The 17,122-nt window shown below is 36.6% G+C and overlaps 1 protein-coding gene across 1 annotated transcript; it reads left to right on the top strand.

The window, feature by feature from the left end:
* Window positions 1-3,097: 3,097 nt before the first annotated feature.
* LOC118738385 (homeobox protein 2) lies at window positions 3,098-9,839 on the top strand. Its single transcript, XM_036469308.1, has 5 exons — window positions 3,098-3,262; window positions 7,062-7,178; window positions 7,256-7,834; window positions 7,909-7,998; window positions 9,036-9,839. The coding sequence occupies exons 1-5, from the start codon at window positions 3,098-3,100 to the stop codon at window positions 9,837-9,839; spliced, it is 1,755 nt and encodes a 584-aa protein (XP_036325201.1).
* The last annotated feature ends 7,283 nt before the right edge of the window (window positions 9,840-17,122 follow it).

The raw sequence follows: 17,122 nt of genomic DNA, 5'->3' as shown, positions 1-17,122 counted from the left end.
TTCCAAATATCAACAAGTTCTGTTTATTTAACAGCTAACTAAGTAACTGGCGCAGTTGGCTAAGTGGATATCAATTGCGTGATTCAATTAAGCGCATTGGGTTATTAAGTGTAACGGAAATACAATGTAATCCAACGGAAGTGGAATGCGAATGGCTTAAAGACAGGAAATGTTCGCGAGACCATTGGCGATAAGACGGAAATGTCAAAGGGGATTTACAAGTATCTATTTTACTCGAATTTGTCTTAGCAAACTTTAGATTGCAGGAAGCGTTATGTATTTCGCAAAATTCTGGAAGTATTTTAATAACGACCTACATACATATTTATGTCACTGAAAATGAATCTCAGATTGTTTCTTGCGTGCCACCTGAATAGGCTAAACTACTGTATGATATAGTACAATGCAGCGGCAAGGGAGTCGAAAATATATTTCTAACCTCCGTTCAGGTGAGAAAACTCCTTCTTCGACTTTCGCATGAAGGTTGGGGTCATCTTTGTAAATGCTCATAACATTTAGTGACCGCAGTGACCCACAAACTTTGTGTTTAACAAACCGAGACTCCTGGATAAGGTGAGTAGCTAACCTTTATCGTTAAAGTGCAGAAGCAGTGCCGCTGAAGCACTATAACTTTATTTTATTTCCGTTCTGAGTCTTGAGGGTGATGGAATAATAGCTTTAGCTAATTACTCTAACTTTTTCTTCGGAACCATGGCACTGGTTCGTCATCTGTTGAGGATCTCATCCTTCCATAAAACCATAAGATCACCACCGAGCCAGAGTTCCCCAGACCAAGAGCATTGGGGATTTTAATATCGGTAAAGAGTATTTTGGGCTACCCTTGGCTAGTTTTACCGGAAAAGGTATATTTTCGAACCTCTTAAGGATTATAGACGTAGTCCCACGGTATCTTGGCCCCTTAACGAAGGACGGACTTCCTCATTACTTCTCGAGCGGAATGGGCGTACGTATGTCCCTTTGAGAGGGAGACGCGATCGAGAAGGGCGTAAAGCCACCTACTCAACTTTGGGCACCGACACTATGACACATTTCATTAGGGGAGAGGTATGTTAGACAAGTCTTGGTTTTTTCCTTTCCACTTTAGCGTTAACCATGCTTTGATTGGGGTATATTTTATTCTACCCAAGCGTCTATACGAACTCCGTGGTACTATTGCGGCTTATTTTGTATACTGGTCGGCATACTCGTTACCTTCTATTCCTCTATGACGGATGTCAAAACCCCGCAATTTCTATTTTGCTGCCATCAGGGTAGATTTGTATTATGTCGTATTATGTCTGCTGTTCTGGCGCTTACAATTAAAAGCACATCGCCTGCAGAAGCTTGAATTTTGCAAAAGGTCGTGGCACCAGAAATACACCTTTCGAGCGTAACTTATCGTTCTACAATATAACTTTGGATGGGGTTATATAGTAAATATATGACGTGTGAATGCCCTATTCCTAATTTCTTGAATTCTAGCAGACTCAAGCAAATTCCCCTAGGCTGTCTCAGCTCTTAAATGAGTGGTAACGCAAAAAATTGAGGCGAACGTGGTGGCCAGCAGTAATTCGTCCAATCGTCCAGTGGCCGGTTCGTATTCCTATGAGAAGCCTAACGTTTTGCTTTAAGAGCCTCAGGTCTAGATCTGTAATATTTGGTGTGTACTGGGCCAGCTGCTGAAGGGCGCGATTCCCCATCCCAAACGACGATATAGGTGTGAGAATGTGTTGTGTTAAGCCTTATTCACTCGCTGCTGCACTAAAGTTGATCTTACGCCAGGGTATCACGTGCTTAGGTCTTGTACCGTTTAGTCTACGAGATCTATGGGGCTTAAAACTTCATATGTTCCAAAACTAACCTAAAGTGGAAGGCAACGAAGTTAAAATTTCTGTTCAACTCCTTACAAATTTATGCAAATTTTGTGCATGCATACATACAAACTTTGACACGTTTTATTCAAAAATGCTGCTGTCGTTACGTGAAAAATATTTTGTGCCTGATTTTCCATGAGTACCCCGAAATGTAGTTTATAAATTTTAGATATCGCTTAATATCTCACCCATCGTGCCCTTTAAGCTTGGCAAAGTATTGTATGTACACAGTTTAAAATTTTACTTTCAAAAGTGTAAACAATAACGGCAAAGTGTTTGAGCATGTGCAACGTCGAATGGAAAAATATTTGTCTGGCCCGATAACCCAGAGCTTCAATGCAGCCATTTTGCAGTGCAAACATAGATACGAGCAGATGTGCAAGCAAAGTGGCAAACAAAAATGTGTATCGCATCGGAACAGAAAGCAAGTGCCCTCAAGGACACTTGCCAAACGCGCACACGGAAGTAGAAACTTGAAGAAACAGCAGCGCCATAAACGTTGGGCGCCCATTCGCCATGTAACTAAACACACACACACACACACACATTTAGTTTGTATGTATGTGGGCTTACCGTCTGTATGTGTTGGCAAAAGGGGACTATAAATAGGCGCATACCGTAGTGCCGCATAGTTGTTGTGAAGCCCCAAAACGTCCGTCCGCTTTCAACTCCAAGACAACGCGCGCTAGGCAAAAACTCCGACGGCACCTAAATACTCGTAAATAGGTGGCGCGCGCCTACGGGTAGGTATTGATTTCAGGCGCTCGAGGTGTTTTTGTATACGTCCGTGTGTTTGTGCAGGCGAATATAAATGGCATCGCGCGCGCCGTACCAGGCACCGCATTCATGTTTGACTTTTGGCTTCTGACTTTTTCCATGTAATTTCCCAGTTTGTCTGGTTGGCGGCGCGAGCTTCTGCCTGTGACGTGCCAGTTGTTGTTTGGCAATACTTGAGCAAAGCATTCATTTCCGGCAGATTTATTTGTTTCCTGCGAACGCCGTTTACCAACCATCCATTCGCTACAAATTCACATCCGCATCGTCACACACTTTGCAATGGTTTCCGCTGCATTTAATGTGCAATAATCCTTTAGAGCAGAAGTGTCGCCAATTCAAGTGTTCCAATACAAAGCTGCGTGAAGCAGTGAGGTGTGTTGTGCTGTGCGCGTTTGTGTCTAGAGACTCTGCTTTTCGGGTAAAGTGTAAGGCGTTAAGGCGGTGAGATGACAACCAGCGATGAATTTTGCCGCGATCATTACGAACATCCGCTGATGTGGTGCGACGAGAAGAAACGTCTGGTGGAGCGCAAGAACGCTGAGGAGAGTATGCGTATGTGGCGACGACGCAAGGCGGAGGAAGTGGCGCGCAAGGAGAAGGATAAGGCGGAGGTAAGTAATTGACTATTCAAATAAAATGGCACAGATTTAGGTTATTTTTTTTTTGACACCTCGTAACCTGTCTGGTTGACAATGAAAAACTGTCATTTAGGGGATGTGTCAGTGAGAAAAGAATGCATAAATAAGAATAAAAATTACTTAAAATATGGGACCATTTTTCGGCACACAGTGCCTTCCATATTAAAGGTAGGCAAAAGTAGAAAAATGTGCGTGTAATGCGGGATTTCCACTAGGCATTAAATGGCAAAAATTACAAATGACAAAGTCGGGCATTAAAAGATAATCATGTCATTACATTAAAAACTCAGTTCATTTCAGTTCATTTCTACATGCCATTTTTTTAAATGGCAAACGTTTTTTATCATTTCAATGCCTAGTGGAAATTCAGCATAACAGCCAATGTGACGAAAGCAATTTAAGGGAAAATTTATTGAAATTTTTTTTAATTTTAAATGAAAATTGACAGAAAATTAAAAATAATTTTCCATATAAATTGCTGGTGAAACAGCTGTAAGAAATTTTAACCGACTTCACAATAGGGAAAAAGGTTATCAATTTAATTAATATCTCAGAAACTATTAGAGCGATTTATGGAGAATTTCATTTTCTTTTATGTGCCGTATCTCGCATTTCGATAATTCAATGTGTTCGTAAGATATACGTGATTAAGTGGAATCACTCTTTGTTTTTTAGCTGAATAACGGTAAATTGCAAATATCTCGAAATCGTATCGATAAAGAAAAAAATTAACTCGATTTTCGGAATCAGCGAGCTATTCTACATACAAATTGGATAGTGGCGCCTGAAGAACGAAAACAAAATTAAAATTTGTGATCCAGTGTGATTGTTTTTCTTTCCGATTTTTTGCAGAACTTCTAAGAGCAAATATACTGCAAACTTCGATTATTTCCGAAATTTCGCTTTAGGAAGCGTACTGAAATTTATGATTTTCTATGAAGATTCGTAAAGAAAACGTTACACAATTCGAAATAAAATTCCGATACTCTTAAAAATTTCGTTAAGATTTCGGGAAATTTGGTTTGCAGAGTTATACAAAATTATGCTATGATCGAAAAAATATCATAAAATAACGATTAAAAATTAACGAAAAAATTGAAATGCAAGAATAAAGAATCGTCGAAACCGATTATTTTAAATCGAAAAAATAAAAATTATAAAATAATCGTAAAATTATTAATAGAAAAAAAAATCGATTTCGCAATGATTTTAAAATAAAAATCCTGCATAATAACGATTTTTCGGTCCCTGGTAGTTTTCAAATTTCTAAATTTTCGGATTTCAGTTTCCTTAACAATGGTAAAATCACCCTAATGATTAGAAGAATTGAGAATATTTACACCTATGTAATTTTTATACCCGAGCACACTTGTACACAAGGGTATTATAACTTTGTTCACAAAACGGTTGTTTGTAACAGGCAAAACGAATCGGGGTAGATACATAACTGCCCAGAATGAAAAAAAGAAATCGATTTAGCCGTAACTGCCTGTCCGTCTGGGCACACGATAACTAGAGTAAAAGTTTAGATATCTTAACGAAACTTGGCATGCTTACTTCTTTAAAGCGTAGGACGGACGGTATTGAAAATGGGCAAAATCGGATAATAACCACGCCTACCTCCCACATAGCAGTATTTTTCAGAGATACGAAAACTGCGATATTTTAGTAACTACTAAAGCTTATTGATTCAAGATTAATATTTACAATGATCTTCAGTAGAAAAATAAATAATATAAAAAAAACTTTTTAATATACAACGCTTTTATAAATGGACTAAAAAGTAGAAAATAATACTTCTCAGTCCCATAGAATTTGTTTTGATAACTTTTGATTTTGAAATTTTAGCAAAAGTCATTATAAACAATCTTGTTTTTTTACTTGTTTAGTATACTTTTTTTAAGTTTTAATTTAAATACGATTTCGCGATGGAATCTTGAACTTTATATAAAACTGAAGACAATCAAAAAGAAACTTGTGAGATTTGCTCATATACAGCAGCGGCATGGAAGATGGAGTCATTTGAAGAGGTGGCTCCTGAAATTTTCGGGAGAAAGATTCTTCGGATAATTTTCGGTCCTTTTCGGATTGCTTATACCAAGCTTTACAATGACTGAGACATACTTAGGCAGTGGACTAAAATGCAGCGGCTCGCTGGCTCCGCCGTGTCGTACGAATTGATGCAAATGCTTCAGCCCTGAAAGTATTCAATACGGTACCCGCTGGTGTAGACAGTGGAAGAGCACGGTCTTCTCTGCGATGGAAAGTTCAGTTGCCACGAAAGAGGAAATACTGCTATGAATACTTTATTTCAGTTTTATTATACGACAATTGATTAATGAAGGATAACCGCAAACTTTGCCAAGCCGAATGTTAATCGTTAGTTATTTCAAGACGAAATTCATATTACATATGACATAAAGTTTTAGTTATCACCCAAATTGTTTGGATGTAAAATTTTGCTGGGCATATTTCTTCAACTGTGCCCCAGCACATTTTCTAGAATTTTGCAAAGATTTGTGTACATACATACATATGTTCGTAGGTATTCTGTGTGTATTATGCTTAGCGGAACATGAAACTTCAATATCATTAATAAAAATCATTTTAGCAAATGAGGTTAACGACCTGTTCTGAATACAAATCAAAATTTCAATGAGAGAATTGGTACAAAAAATAAAGCAACAACAAAAATAAGATATTACTTCAACCAGAACGGAGTAAGCAATGTGAAAAGCAATTGCTGGCGCAAACGCTAAAAGAAACAACATTACATTACTTACATACCTGCAATTCGCATTGCATAAAACTAGGAAGTCAGTCACTGCCAAGTCGACTCGACAATTCGCGCGATTTTATGATTTCACTTGACGTGCCTTGACAATGCAGATTGGAGTAGTTTAGCATAAATAGCGGCGCGCAATTGTACAAATTACCCAAATATGAAAATCGGCAGCAGTCAGCAGTCAGCAGCCAGTATGGCGAGCAACGAACTTTTGCAAACATCGCGTGACTATAATTTTGTTGCTTCTTCTTCGCCTTAAGTAATAATTCCTGTTGGTAATGAAGTTGAAGTTGAGGAACGACGTACAAAAGTCAAATCATTTGCGAACTCTACGAAAAGCTGTACATTTTTTGTGTAGAGGTAGGCAAAGGGATTCAAAAGTACCGTTGTCTTTGTTATCGTTATTTAGTTGCAACTATAACAACAACCCACAAACGTTGCTAATTTTGGAATTTCGTTTTGAGTAAAATATACAAAAAAGGGTTGATAGAGTTGATTCAAAAAAGTGGAGGGTGGAAATCTACGCCAAAAATATTTAAATACTCGTAGCATAGTTCAGTGCGCGCATAACGAACGACAGTGCCGCGCCTGAAAACAGACAATAGCAGTCTGCTGGCATTTGTTTTCTAGAACACAAATTTTCACGCAAACATACACACCCGCGCGTACAGACATTGGAGTGTGGGAGCGTCTGGCAGAAATGCTTGTAGCAAAACAAAACCAAAAAAAAAAAAAAACAATAAATGTTAAAGACTTTCTGGGTTTTTGTGGGTTTGTGCAAATGTTTTTCGCTGTACATTGGCAAGAGCCGACTATGCGCCATAAAACATAAAATAAAGCAAAATCATAATAAAATGCAAGTAGCAACAAAGTGTGTATTACTGACCTAGTTAAGCTATTCGACGAGTACATAGTGCACACACTAAACTATTTATTTATTTACTTTTATGTTTCGCAACTCTCTAATTCGCTTTCTTATCGTCGCAGTACTACGAACTCTTTGTGAAGCATTATCCTTGGGGTCGTCCTGGCGGCGGTGCGCCTAATTTGGATATCAGACGCAAAGACATCACAGCAGTTGGCCTGCATTCCACGCCTACAATTGTAAATAAGTCTATCTTTATTAAGTAATAATTTTCCATTCGACGAGTATTTAATTTTTCCTGCTCGCGCCTTTACAGAGCACAATGCATCGGTTGAATTCGTGGCAACCCTGTCGCTATAATGACTACTTCTCGCAGCGTAAAAAGTGTCACGATCCTGCCACTTGCTACCACCATCACTTGCATCATCACATACCACCCCTGCCGCCTCCGCCGCCGCCGCACGTCACCACCCACACGCATACCGTACAAACCACTACAGAGGCCTGCCATCCGGGCAGCGTGCTGGCCCTTTGTGAACGTAGCGCTGGCGGCGATGTTGGCGTTGGCGCAAAACTAGGTGCCAGCAACACCAATGCGGCGGCCAGCAGCAGCGGTGGCATTGGTGTTGGTCTGGGCGCCACGAAAAATGGTGAGACTCTGCATATAACGCTCAAAGATCACCCATCAATGTCGTTTCGCAATAAAGGACATCTCGACATTGAGGTGCGCTACAAGCCCGGTGCTGCTGCTGCAGGTGGTAAGGGGAAACCGTTGCTGGAAAAGATTGTGGTGTCGGACAGTGACAAGTGCCCGCTGGCGCAAGGCATACACGCACAACCGGCATTGAAGGGTTCGCCACGCAAGAAGAAGCTCATTGCCAAGCTGGAAAAGCCGGTGAGCTGCAGATACTAAACCAGCAAGGCAATGATATTATTTGTTCCATTTTGGTTTTTACTATCTCATTTCAGCCAAGTAAGGATCCCTGGGGTAAGGCAGGTCCTGGTGGAAAACCGTGGCGCAGTCCGAAGGCAGTCGGCAGTTCGTTCATGAAGTCGCTGGTGAGTTGATATTAGTAGCGTGTAGCTTTAATCAAAAGTGTTTTTGTTAGTCTTTAATTGATGTGGGTGTGGTAACTTACCGACATTTTTTTAAGTTGTTACTATTCCTTTCTAATCTCGCACTACTATTGAATTGGAATTATAAACTAAGTTATTCAAAATGCCGTATTAAATACCAGTAAATCCAATATTTAATAATTTTTTTTGTCCGAGTTTCTATTCGTTAAAATTCAAATAACTATGTGCGACATGTTATCGCTGTTAGGCGAAAGGAAATCTCTGTTATTGCCGACAATCGTCAAGTGAAAGTTGCCACTGAATTAGTCGCTCCAGAGATTTATTTTGTCTTTGTTTACGTTTTTCGTTCTGCTATAAGCTGGCTGTGCCCCGGGGGTTGAGACCGACGATGCCATTATCGATGCGGGTATGCCTGCAGCATTTGGTGTTTGCTATATATGATGACGCTGTGAAACTGTGTCGCCACGTCGAAAACCTCTTATAGAGAGTATTCTGAACTTCGATCTCAGCTAGATCTTTTATTCTTTTGGTTAAGCCAGTTTTGAAGCTTTACACGCCTACTTCCTACTGACCGCCAATATAAGTAAGAGGCATAAGGAGCCCTAAACTGTCAATAAGCTTCACGACGCCAAAAGATATCTATGTATGTAATTCTAAGTCGGATTGTCCTTTATCCGCCTTTCGTGCTGATTTAACTGACTAATTTTCTATTGAAATGCAACAATTCGGTCATTGTGCTGTTGGCGGGTATCTTTACTCCCTGACTTACGAAACCCTGACCATCGTTGGGAAGTCGGCCAAATTTTATTTTGATCAGGAAGTGGTTAAAGAAGTAGTAGAAGAAGTATTTTTCAATCCTAAACAATTTGTTTGCGAAATTTCATTTTCATTTCCCAAAAATATTTTCGAAACTAAGCTCTGTAAACCTGTACTGTAATATTTGATTGAACTTACAAAGTTTAGTTAATTTGACTTTTGTGACAAGTGATAAGTTTTCACGACCTAAAAATTTCTCACAGGGTTGGACCAACAAGGAGATGCTCAAAGATCTTGACCAAGATAATCCCGTCACGCCAGCCGAGAAGCCCACATTCCGCAAAGTGCGTACCAATAAAAAGGTGCAACGCTGTTGTGATCTCTGCATTTGCAGCTGTCCCGGCATCGTGACGAATAAGGGATGTGGCGGCATTGCTATGGCAACACGAAAGAAACCACATCAAAGCTCACCCAGCAAAGGCCAAAGCAATACGACTACAACAAATCCAACTGCACCAGCAACAACAACAGCTGCCGCTTTAAAGCAAAAATACTGCCCGCGCTTTGTACGCCATTGCGGTCCCACCATGGACAACAACAATTCCAATAATACAGAGACCAGTGCCAATGTAGGTGGCGAAGGTGTGGAATTGGTGCCACTGCTGGCACGTCGACGCGCCAATGCCCGCCCAGTCAGCCTGTCCAGCACGGATGTGACAAAGCGCACCGCCTCCAAAGATAGGTACGCATGCAACATGATTAATCGTAGCAAATATATGCAGCATTTGCAACAACTACACTGCAACAACATTAGCAATAGCCATAGCCATAGCCATAGCCATAGCCATAGCAATAACATCAATATCAACAACATGAACAACAACAATAGCAACAGCATTAGCAAATGCAAGAATAAACGCATCATCGCTAACAAAATTTGCAATTTTAGCAATGCAATCATCGGCAACTGTCACAACAGCAACCAAAACAACAGCAATAACAGCAATGAGAATAGTAGCAGCGGCACTTCATGTTGCTTAAAGAAATTCACTTTACATATTCGCTAAGCTTTATTTCAATTGGGTAATTGAGGTAAAAAGGCAAAGGTCGGTAAAAAAGAAGGGTCGCTACAGTAATCCCATTAGTTGTTAGTTTTAGGTTGTAATCCTATCTTCGCAACAAGTTAGTTTATATTCTGAAGGTAGATGGGTTTTTGAAAGTATATGAGTTGAATTCAAGTAAGGAATCAAAAAAGGTCCTACATGATTTTTTCTAATGAAACATGCACCAAGCCGATAGCAGCCGAATACAGTAAATAAATTTCTTACCTCAAGGTAAGGCCAATATAATTAACAAACGACGCAGCAATGCTAAAAAAACAGCGGTAATTTTTCTTCGACTATCAAAGTTGAACTCTCTGTTCGGAAGATAGTTCATGTTGTTAGCGAGCTGGCTTTCTTGATAGGTAAATTTTGAGCCCAAAAGTGCCCAAAAAAAAACTCGAAAAGTTCCTGAGAAATACCTCAGTGTCCTGAACAATCCCTAGAAGCTCCCACATAACCATGGCATGGAAGATCCCGAGAAAATAAAATCCCTAAAAATCTCAAAAAGGTCTAGAAGGAGCTTTAAATTTCAAAACCCCAAAAGTTCATCACAAATTTCCAAAAAGTGAAATAATACCAATACGTCTCGAAATAGCCCTAACAGATTCTGAAAAAGCAAACACGAAGAAAAAAGCCCGATAAAGTCGGAAAAAATTAAAAGGCCACCAAAATGTCCATTGATAATTCCGTAATATACCGAAGCATAAAACACGAAGAATCTCGAAACCTTAAAAAAGGATATTCATAAAAAAAAAAAACAAAAAGATTTGAAGTTGTCCAAAAAAAGAAAATTCCGAAAACCTTCGAAAATCACCCTAAAAGGTGCGGTAGTATTTCAAAACCCCAAAAGGTCATCACAAAAGACCCAAAAGTGAAATAATGCCAATATGTTCCGAAAAGTCACTAAATAACCCTAACAGATCCCGAATAACCAAACATTAAAAAAAGCTTTATTGTGCCTTGAGCCTAATAAAATTAGAAAAACTTAAAAAGGTTCCAAAATGTCCATTAACAATTCCGTAATATACTGAAAGATTAAACACGAATAGTCACGGATTGTGGAAAAAAGTTAATTCCAAAAAAAAGGATTTGAAATTGTCGACAAAATCGGTAATGATCCCGAAACATTCTCTAAGAAAATTCCGAAAAGTCTCGAAAATCACCGTAATAGGTCCGTAAATATGTCGAAAAGTCCTCAGAAAATCCCGAAAACCCTCTAAATGTCCTCACACAATTTTCGCAGAATGCAAAAAATAAGACACCAATCACGAAAAAATCCTTGAGAGTACTGAAAAAATTTCGCAAAAATCTCAAACAGTCTTTAATATCTAAAGAGTGAAAAACAACAAATAAGAGGCATACAAATTTAAAAGTGGCGTGTTAAATGGTTAAAGGCACTGACCAATTTTTTTTTCTTTTTGCAAATATTTCTTGCTCAAAATAATAAAAGTCAAAATATTAACAGTCACGAGCAAGTCATATTCTGCATTGAGTAAGTTGAGTTTTACTTGTAATTAAAATCCAAAAATAATTTCCATTTAAAGTCTCTGAATAGAATAAAATAAAATTATAACTTAAAAAACTAAAACCTCACTATTAAAATTTCCATTCGTACTGTCATCAGGTATGTAACTTGAGAATAGAAGTCGCTGCATCTTTTAGGCGCGACGTAAAAAAACGTAAATTTAGGTTTCGTTTATTTGCATAATCCCCTAAGTGCTTTCCGCTGGAGTTTTTAAACTCATATTTTGAATCTCTAAATAATATCGAATTAAGTGGGGGATACTTTACAAATTTTACAAATATGTATCAGTACGCCTGCTCCACCTACCGGGTACGAGTAGCTGTAGGGTTATACCTATCCAGCTGAGCCTAAAACAATTAAAAAAATTTCTCAAAACATTCGAAAGAAATTTAATTTTCACTTAGAAAAACAGCAGCTTCTTTGGTGCCTTTATAATATTACGAAATTTTTATAAGGAAGTCAATTAATCCTAGTAAAAAACAACAAGTTTTACGATAAAATGCTTAGCTTAAAATAATAATCACTATCTCATGCCATTTTATCAACCATCCATTTATAGATACTTCATACATAAAACTCACTAGCGAAACTAAAATGCACTCACCTAAACTTTCAACATACTTTTTTTTTTTTAAATATAAAGTCTAGCGTCGCTTATTGATTTTTTTCGTTCATTTATTTTTTCGTAATTTTGCAACAAAAACAGAACGATTTCAATTGTAATAAATGTAAAAATTTAAGAAAAAATTGAAAAATGAAAAATAGCAAAATAATTAGGAATGTAAAACTAAACAGAAATTTTAACCAAAATTAATTTCAAAAACAAAGCAGAAACCAAAATTTAGTCACAGCAAAAACACTGATGTCAATCCCGTCTTCTCTGTACTCGCATTCTGCCGCAACACTAAAACAACACAAACAACTACAATTGCAATGAATTCAATCGCATTGCAACGAATCCAATGTACACTACGATCTTCGTTGGTGATGGATGGTGCACTTCTGCTTGTGGCCCACCACCACTCACGCATGCCGCTACAGACTTGCCACAGCGCAAGACATCCGCTATCTGCACGACTTGAACACACAAATGTCCGAGAAGCGACAAACGGTGTGCGCCGAACAGCAAATGGAGCGCGAACTTTGCAGCAAACACTTCGAAACGTTCGACACCTTTTGGGGTCGGCCGGGACATGGGGCGCCCGGCGAAGTGACGGCGAAACAGAAGTTGAACAATTTGCTTTATGGCGCCAGCAGCGAGTGCTGGGACTGAGGTGTCTCTCGCGGACGGAGAATGTAAAGCAAACAAATCTAGTGCAATGACCGCTTTCGTAGTGATGTAAAAAAAAAAGAAAAGAATAGTGCAAAAGCAAAAAACCAAAAGATACATAAGTACTCGCAAAAAAAGAAAATATTTGTTAGTTTGAGAGACTTGGTTTCTAAAGTAAAAGTTAAGTAATTTCGATAAGATTTATCATCATTTATTTGAATTGTTTTTACGAAACGAAAGCGAAGAGGTGTTGAGTGCGAAATTTTGTCAATTTGCCAGGCTGCAAGTTGCACAAAGTTTAAACGAAAATGATTGATCGAGGTGGTGAGAAAAGGAATTTTGTAATACGAGTTTTTGTTTTGTGTAAAATTTGTGCGTTGAAAAAAAGCTACATTTACACTACTAGAAACTTGTAAAGTTTTGGGAAACAACAGAATGGTAAATGAGAGGCAAAAAATGCATTGATGCAGAGAAAGATTTAGTTTTAATAGAAAAGTTTTGATAGATTTTTGTTGAGGCTGTCAATTAGATTCAGGGATTTTTTTTATTTAGACATATACGATGGACGGTAAATATGAAATATGTATGTATGTGGAAATCTTTAACTCCGATTGTTTAAATTTTCGCTCTCTTATTAACACTATGTTCACACCTTAAAAGCAAAAAAGAGTAGCACGATAATGATAACGACAAAGTATAAATGAATTATTAAAAATAGCGAAGAATATAAGCATAAAGCTGAAAATAAAAATAAAGAGAAAAAATAAGCATAATGATAAAACTAAATATAAGGCAAAAGTAGGATTGAAAAGATAACGACATAGATAAAGATAAAGCTGCAGTTAAAGGTGAAGATAAAATATTTTGGTATAGAAAAAGGTCATGTAAACATAAACATAGTCAAGGGACAGTTACTGTGGCAGTGGAAATGATAATGACAGTAGCATTGGCAATGGCGATGACAATTACAATGGCGATGACAACGAAAATAACAATTACAATGACGATGATTCACAACAATGACAACGGCAATGACAATGAAAATTAAAATTAATTAATTAATGGGCCTTATAAATAAAAACAAGCAATTGCTTTTTATTAAAATTTCTGAAGTTTTACTAGATTTATTAAAATAAATTCAAGTAAAAGGTCGGAAATGATAAGAAAAAGCAATTTCTTGTTTTTATTCATAAGGCCTTATAACACCATTCGACAGAAATTCAAACATATTAAATGCAATAGACTTTAGAAATTGTATTAAAATAAAATTTGGTGTTTATTTGCGATCGGGTATACTATTTCACTGTTTTGCATTCTAAAATTTGCGAAATTTTTTTTATTTGTTAAACATTACTCATACATTTTGGAAAAAGTTACAAAAAATTAAAAATTAGTATTTTAAATCTTTCAAGATGGAGCATTCAGAACAAATGGTCTTCTTGAGTAGAATTTTGTAACGTGAAACGTAGTGAATTTTTGAGTCAAGGAAAGCTTTTCCTTGGGCGCTAGAACCGAAGAATGTTTTTTTTTTAAATTCATGTGGTTTATCGGTAAAAAAAAAATCAAAAATTTTAATTTATTTTTTTCATTTGATAAGACTTTTAAAATTTATTTATTTTGCTCTCTCTTCTTATTCTTGAGATATTTGGCGTCTCTACGTATGATTGGCTTCCATATATGTATATATGGGCAATTCTCACAATTTTCGATTTTTTTTATGAATTAATTTTTTTTACACATGGCAACATATCTCGAATTTTTAGTACACTTTCCTTCAGTTGTTAGAATACAAAATCCAACATCAACGTTTTTTTTTCACGTTGTTTTCTTTTTCGTGATTTTCTAATTATTTCGCCCCTCGGCAGGCAATGGTAAACCTCTGCCATTAAAAACCCACCCCTTTGTGTAACAACATCATGGCGCACGCCACAAATCGGAGGAGAAGCTCGGCCAAACACTAACATATTGTGTAAGCGCAAATCTATTATTATTTTTAATAATAAATAAATAAACTGATGAAGTCAGGTTACAAAAAAAAATTTTTTATTTCTTTTAGAAAGTTATATAAGTTTTGTTTTTTGTTTTCTTTTCATAATCCGTTTTATAACAACGCGCGACCAAAACCAAACGATTTCAAAAAGAGATTTTTAGATGTTTTCGAAAAAATAAAATCTTATTGGACAATTTCAGCCTCAGCTGACCCCTCATTTTCGAAAATCGGGAGAAGCTGCGTATAGTGTACATAGGTTGTATTTTTGTCACATCTTTTTTGGTGTGAAATTTTTAAAGAACGAATAAGAAAGGGGGCGCGAGTGAATATGAATTCGCATGTTTGTGCACACATTGTAATATTTTAAATAAGTGGCTTTCTTATATAATCCAGCCACCCCTTCATAGATTGATTTCTTTTATACCCCAGAGCACTTTTAAAGTTGTCCAGTATCAGAGTTTCAAAAAATTACTCGCGGCTCTCCGACTCTTCATAGGCTCCTTTCGATTGTAAGCACATAATTCTAACGGTTTGCATTCGATTCTGCTCTCTACTAATGCATTACCAATTTAAACGTGGATAATCAACGCACTAAATTTTTCAAATTAAAAAAAAAACAAGTAATTTGTATGAAAAAAAATCAAACCGACTTCAATTCTCGTATAACAATGATCGGATCTGAAAAAATAGTATGGGACCACTTCCTGCCCTAAAAAAAAAAAACATAGAGAAAAAAAGAAATAAATAAAAAAAAAACGCAAAAAACATCCTCGCAGAAATTCAAAAAATCCGAAATTCACTATTTGATTGATATGATGGATTTCATGGAATTACAACTCCCCACATCGTTTTATGTTTGTTACGTTTTTTGCATTTCGGGTGGCGATAAGTACTGTTTTTTATTTTCATAGAATTTCAAATTGATTTTATTTTTTACATACCTCTGAAATATATCATTTAAAACGAAAAACTTGAAAAACACTGGAGAGATTCTAAAAAATTTTAAAATGAATTTTGACGAATTAGTAAACATTTTGAGACTTTCGTGGTTATCGAGCTTAATTTTACCATTTGGATAAAAAACAAGCTTTGTAGTAGTGTAAATGTAGCCTTAACTGGGTTTTTGTATTTGATAAAATTGCAATTTTATTCTTAAAACATGTAATTTATTCTGAAAAAAGTTGTAGATGTTCGCAATTTCAAAGCTGGCTTTCGCGTTATTATGTAAGTCAAACGGTTGAAATTTAAAAAAATTTAAAACCTTAGCTAAAAAATATGATTCTGTAGTTTATTGTACAAAGACACAAGAATATTTCAGTTAAAAATTAATATACGTACTTATTTGCCTACGAGAATTGTAAATACAAATTTAAAAATTATTACCCAATAAATGTAAATTGTTAGAATAAGGCATTTTTATTACAGTAGGGTCAACAAGCGATTGTTAAGTTTAGATCAACGTTTTTCCGAATTAAAAAGGAGAAAAGGGTAAACTGAGCGAAGTTAAAAAGGACGCGAAAACTAAATCAAGTTTTCAGAAATAAAAAATTCCCCGACCTGCAAAATATTTACATGAATTCTATGTAAAAATGTTTGCTGGATGCCAGTGCGAGATCCGAGTCTAAGAAAATATAACAGTTTTTGAAACAAAGCCAGTTATTGAGAAAAAATTTAAAAGATAACTCGTTTTTTATTAATTTTTTCATTTGAATTAAAATTTTTCTTTTACGAAAAAATCAAGCTACCAACGAAGAAAATCGATGGATCAATAAACACGTTGTGAATGGTCAAATGAAAACGCGTAATGATTTTTTGATAAAATATTATCAGCAAGCGGGCTTTTAGAGTCACTGTACTTGTCTATAAGAACTCTAATTGAAGTTTTTTCAAATGATGAAGTTTCGTTGTTACCTTAAGTTGCATCATTAATTAGATAAAAAGTTCCTAGTAAAAATTTCATTTTTTTTTTTAAATTACTCAGAAATTTAACAAATCTATAGTTTTTAATAAAATAACTTAAAAAAGTTTTTGGTAGATATTTTCCAGATTTGGTAGATTTTTTTCAAGTGGATGGTAAGTATCTTTTCTCGCCAGTGGCAACCCTGTTTACGCGTCTCGGCGTCAGTGTGTCATTTTAACGATCCTAGAGTGTTAATGTGTTTGTGTACAAAACTGTTATACGTCCTTTGCTTGAGTTTTCACCGCCCCTAAAAGTAATTTCACAGCCACTGTATTAATATAATTTCACTGGAATGTGCAACATTGACTGGAAATCATAAGCACTTGTGGAAGGTAAGTTGTATACATGCATGTGTAATGGGTGTGGAAGGTGTTTTACTTTCGGCAATTCATTTACATTCCATGTCTTAGCTTTTCCAATGTTGGCATTGCAGATGGTTAAATATGTACCGTCAGTGGCAATGGTATGGCGATTGCGGAAGGCGGAAGACGGTTAAAATAAA

Source organism: Rhagoletis pomonella, unplaced genomic scaffold, assembly GCF_013731165.1.
Source record: "Rhagoletis pomonella isolate Grant_MI unplaced genomic scaffold, Rhpom_1.0 Rhpom_scaffold_00004, whole genome shotgun sequence".
Lineage (NCBI taxonomy): Eukaryota > Metazoa > Arthropoda > Insecta > Diptera > Tephritidae > Rhagoletis > Rhagoletis pomonella.
This window is presented reverse-complemented; position numbering and strand designations above follow the sequence as displayed.